General features: G+C 59.5%; 2 protein-coding genes across 2 annotated transcripts; both read left to right on the top strand.

Moving 5' to 3' along the window:
* Nucleotides 1-114: 114 nt before the first annotated feature.
* Nucleotides 115-717, top strand: LOC139361473 (histone H2A-Bbd type 2/3-like). The gene has a single exon (XM_071090061.1). The coding sequence runs from the start codon at nt 193-195 to the stop codon at nt 538-540; it is 348 nt and encodes a 115-aa protein (XP_070946162.1). The 5' UTR covers nt 115-192; the 3' UTR covers nt 541-717.
* Nucleotides 718-1,586: 869 nt separating this feature from the next.
* LOC139361474 (40-kDa huntingtin-associated protein) lies at nt 1,587-3,307 on the top strand. The gene has a single exon (XM_071090062.1). It carries the CDS (start codon nt 1,614-1,616, stop codon nt 2,730-2,732), a length of 1,119 nt encoding a protein of 372 aa, XP_070946163.1. The 5' UTR covers nt 1,587-1,613; the 3' UTR covers nt 2,733-3,307.
* The last annotated feature ends 1,978 nt before the right edge of the window (nt 3,308-5,285 follow it).

Below are 5,285 nucleotides of genomic sequence, written 5' to 3' on the forward strand. Positions count from 1 at the left end.
CTCACCGCGTGCGTGCCCCTCACCGCGTGCGTGCCCCTCACCGGACGTGCGTGCCCATTGGTTTCGGCTCCCCAGCCAATGAGGGGCTGGGCCCTGGTCGCTAGGATACACAGTACTGGACGCGGTAACTGTCATCTTGAGAGCCATCTTGTCTAGCTAGGGCAAGCCGAGATAGCACACTCAACGCCCAGCATGTCGGAGAGGAGGAGCCATCGCCGGTCCTCCAGGGCTGGTGGCCGGGGGCGGACCCGCTCTCGCACCGTCCGAGCGGAGCTTTCGTTTTCGGTGAGCCAGGTGGAGCGCGGTCTACGGGAGGGCCACTACGCTCAGCGCCTGAGTCCCACGGCGCCGGTCTACCTCGCTGCGGTGATCGAGTACCTGACGGCCAAGGTCCTGGAGCTGGCGGGCAACGAGGCCCAGAACAACGGAGAGAGGAACATCACTCCACTGCTGCTGGACATGGCGGTTCACAACAACAGGCTGCTGAGCACCCTTTTTGACACAACCACCATCTCTCAAGTGGCCCCCGGCGGGGACTAGCTTCTGACGCCCGGCCCCTGGGACCTGGCAGGTCCACTCGTCCACCCACCCAGCCCCAAACTCCCCGGCCTCAAATCCCCCGGCCCGAACCCCCGGCCTTAAATCAACCCCCACCACCCGGGCCCCAAAGTCTTGGGTCTTCATTAATTCTGTCAATAAAATGTTTAAAGGAACCCACCTGCCTGCTTCAGTCACTTTGCCTTGGGGTGGGGGGGGCGTGGGCGGTGAGATGGGTGGGGGGGGTGGGTGGTGACATGGGGTGGGGGGGGGCTGGGCGGTGACATGGGGTGTGTTGGGGGCGTGGGCGGTGAGTGGGGTGGGGGGTTGTGAGACCTCCACAGCTGGAGGGATGGAGAGGTGGTGGGGGTCTGGGGTTGGGTGGGAGTCAGGGATGGCACAGAGGAGCGGTCCCTCCCGGTGACAGTGCAGGGGACTGGCCCTGGGTGGGAAGGGGACACCCCCGCTGGTTCCGAGCAAGTCAGGGCCTGCCCGGGAAAGTCCTCAGCATGATGGCGTTCGTTGGGGCGGGTGGGCCTCAAGACCATGACTGCAGCCTTGCGACAGGATGGACTCCTAAAGGCAACCGGGCTGGGGACGGAGAGGTGGACCCGGCGCTTGGCAAGGGGCCCTGGACAGGAAGATGGAGGAGTGAGCGGTGGGGGGAAAACAGTCGAGAAATGCACGGACACGGAATTAGGGTCACGAGTTTAGTTTGGGTCATGTTCAGATGGAGAGGCTGTGGGAGGCCTTCAGCAAGCGAGACCATCTGCATTGCAGCCGAGCTAGCAGCAGCTGGCGCCCGGCCAGGCCCCGCGTACCTTCCCAGGGTCTTGGCTCCGCATCCCCGAGACCCTGGATTTGCATGCGCCGCTCACAGCCCGGCCAGGCCCCGCCTCCGATCCCGCTCTTTGCACATCACCAGGGCAAGGGGCACGCTCGGGCTGGGGAGCGGGCGCCGGCACGCCGGCAGCCCGCCAAGGGGGACGCAGGGCACGTCGCCCCGCCCCGCCCCGCCCCGTCCCGCCCGTCCGCCAGCTGCGGCAGCGCGTCCGGAAGTGCCTGGGGCGGCGAGCATGGCGGCGGCGGCGGCCGGCCTGGGCGGCGGCGCCGGCCCGGGACCCGAGGCCGGGGACTTCCTGGCCCGCTACCGGCTGGTATCGAACAAGTTGAAGAAGCGGTTCCTGCGGAAGCCGAACGTGGCGGAGGCCGGCGAGCAGTTCGGACAGCTGGGCCGGGAGCTGCGCGCCCAGGAGTGTCTGCCGTACGCGGCCTGGTGCCAGCTGGCGGTGGCGCGCTGCCAGCAGGCGCTCTTCCACGGGCCCGGGGAGGCGCTGGCCCTCACCGAGGCCGCCCGCCTCTTCCTGCGGCAGGAGCGCGACGCGCGCCAGCGCCTGGTCTGCCCCGCCGCCTACGGGGAGCCGCTGCAGGCCGCCGCCAGCGCCCTGGGCGCCGCGGTGCGTCTGCACCTCGAGCTGGGCCAGCCGGCCGCCGCCGCCGCCCTCTGCCTCGAGCTGGCCGCCGCCCTGCGCGACCTGGGCCAGCCGGCCGCCGCCGCCGGTCACTTCCAGCGCGCCGCCCAGCTCCAGCTGCCCCAGCTGCCCCTGGCCGCGCTGCAGGCGCTGGGCGAGGCCGCCTCCTGCCAGCTGCTGGCGCGCGACTACACCGGCGCCCTGGCGGTCTTCACGCGCATGCAGCGCCTGGCGCGGGAGCACGGCAGCCACCCGGTGCAGTCACTGCCGCCGCCCCCGCCGCCGGGGCCCCAGCCCGGGCCCGGGACCGGGGCGACCCCCGCCCTACCGGCCGCGCTGCTTCCTCCAAACTCCGGCTCGGCGGCGCCCTCTCCCGCCGCCCTGGGCGCCTTCTCGGACGTGCTGGTCCGCTGCGAGGTGTCCCGCGTGCTGCTGCTGCTCCTCCTACAACCACCGCCGGCCAAGCTGCTGCCGGAGCACGCCCAGACCCTGGAGAAGTACTCCTGGGAGGCTTTTGACAGCCACGGGCAGGAGAGCAGCGGCCAGCTTCCCGAGGAGCTCTTTCTGCTGCTCCAGTCTTTGGTCATGGCTGCCCACGAAAAGGACACGGAAGCCATCAAGTCGCTGCAGGTGGAGATGTGGCCACTGTTGACTGCTGAGCAGAACCACCTCCTTCACCTCGTTCTGCAAGAAACCGTCTCCCCCTCAGGACAGGGAGTCTGATCCATCCCATTCACCCAGTGACTTTTTGCCCAGACCGCAGGGGATTCCCATCAGTCACGTGAACCAGATGACTTTGCCTGTTACCAAACCTCACACATCCACGTTTGCACCTGGGGAGGAATAAAAAAGACATCGTTCCCGCTTCTGCGTTTTGTTATTCCTGTTGCCGCCATAGGAATTATTTCGTTGGCTGAACGTTACCTGCATCCCAAGAACACACTTTGATAGAATCAGAGTAGAGGACACCGCCATCTTCTAAAAAGCCACGACATGAAAATGACAGTCCCTTTCGTCTCCTTCCTCTGCTTCTTCCACCCAACGCAGCCTCCTGCCTCCGCCTTTGTTTCATAGTGAGGATTTTATTTTGCACGGCACTCTCCCTCTAAATACCTACCCTCGATGATTTCATCCTGCCCCTCATTTCTGAACGTATTTCTGTGTCTTTGTAATGGCCACATTTCTCCTTCCACTCGTCGGCACAGTACGTCTTCGTGGCAGGGGAGTCATTTTATTCCTTACAGCTTCCTTGTAACCACAGCCCTAAATCCATGATAAAGCTACTCTTGCACTCCTCATGTGTGGTTTTGGTGTCCCTCGTCTATAAAATGTGACTCTCTTCCCTACTTGTCAGGAGGCCAGAAGCAGAACCAGATAGCTCTTTGGGCTCCAGGATGTGTTCGTTCCTTTGAAATTTGCACTATGCCTGCCTCCTATGTGGGCAACGAACCTGCCCCAGGGCAACGAACCTGCAGAGATCATCTGTGATGTGCTCCGTACTGGGGTGACTGCAATGCAAACGTGTCCAATGCAGCGGGTCCGGTGCCGATGCATCAATTTGCATTGGAATTCACGGTTCCGGTTCTTTTCCCAGAGGTATATGCAGTGTGGATCACAACAGCTTTTATTTGTAATAGGGATTCCCCCCGCCCCCCATCCCCGAGATGGAGTCTCACTCTGTCACCCAGGCTGGAGCACAGTGGCGTGATCTCGGCTCACTGCAACCTCCGCCTCCTGGGTTCAAGCGATTCTCCTACCTCGGCCTCCAGAGTACCTGGGATTACAGGCGCGCACCACCATGCTAGGCTAATTTTTGTATTTTTAATAGAGACGGGGTCTCACCATGTTGGCCAAGCTGGTCTCCAACTCCTGACCTCAAATGAGCCACCCTCCTCGGGGTCCCAAAGTGCTGGGATTACAGGCATGAGCCACCACGCCTGGCCTGTAATAGGGATTTTGCTGCAACTTTTAGTTAAGTGGGTGAAATCAGAGTGCGTGGCCCTTTGGTGGTGTGCGATCATGTGACTGCAAGGCAGCCTCCGTGTTCCCCAAAAGCAGGATGGCGTTCCATTTGAAAACACTTAAGTTTCCAAGGCTTACTGGCTCAAATGGAGCATGCAACCCAACTAAGCTGTTTTCTTATTTATTGCGTCTTTTTGATCCTTTTGATGGTGACACCAAGAACCCTTCGGAATATAGCCTCTTTCTCAGACTTTCAACCCTGGGGAAATGCATCCTTTGGGCCGAAGTGGCACACAATACTGATCTTCAGGGCTGAGATATAAGGACACAGTTTGGAGTAGGTGTTTTTGTTATGCGTCTTTTTGCGGGGGAGAGGTGTGGAGGGTTGTCACTGTGAGTTGAGTGCCTCAAAATGGGTGGGACTTGTAGGGTGTTCTTTTCTGCTTCTACTTCTATTTCAACAGTGTGGAAGTAACGGGAAGCACCGTCATTCCTCTTTCTCTCACTCTCACTTGGCTGCCAGGAAGGGTCCTACGGAGCCCTGAACGCCTAGCCCAAATTATTGTAAAAGCGGTTGAAGGGCTCATGGTCCTTTGCTCTTTGGCTGTTTCCTGGTATGCTCCTCTTAACCCGGGCTGCAGACCTGGCCGGCTGGCTTATTGTCAGGTTTAGGAGTTACGGAGCATGACTGGTGACCAGTTTGGGATTTGGGCTTCAGGAGAAGCCCCCTTAGGCCTCTGGTCCAAACTCCTTGCATCAGGGAGGTGAAGGGAAGGATAACCAGACAGTCAGGTACTGGGTAGCTGAGCATAATTCTAGGAAACACTGAAACTCCTCATTTTCCATTTGCCGTGGGCTCATTCATGTATCTCCCTCAGAAACTTAAGAGCAGTGATAACTGGGCCGGGGCCAGATTTCAGCATTTTTGAGAATTCCCTCCTAATGTACCACATCAATATCAAAAGTCAACACTGATTTATAGCATGCCAAAAGCAAATATTTTCAGAGGACATGATTCCTTTGCTTTTTAACTTGAAAACAATTCCAGATCCACATTTAAAACAGTGTAAACCGTCGGAAATGGTGGCAGCGAAGCAGTGAACCCTTAAAGGGTGTTGGGGTTCCCCTTCTCCCCATTATGAGGCACTCCTAAAAGGAGAAGTGTTGCTTATGAAAGAATATTTTATACGCGAATAGCACAAAGACAAAGACGTTTGAGAACCGCTACGCCGGAGGAAGGTGATCAAGACTGAAATTAGTGTATTAGGCAAGATCTGGTTCCTAGGTGCTGAGGATTCTGGTGCCAAGGATTAA

This window comes from Macaca nemestrina, unplaced genomic scaffold, assembly GCF_043159975.1.
Source record: "Macaca nemestrina isolate mMacNem1 unplaced genomic scaffold, mMacNem.hap1 Scaffold_515, whole genome shotgun sequence".
Taxonomy (NCBI): domain Eukaryota; kingdom Metazoa; phylum Chordata; class Mammalia; order Primates; family Cercopithecidae; genus Macaca; species Macaca nemestrina.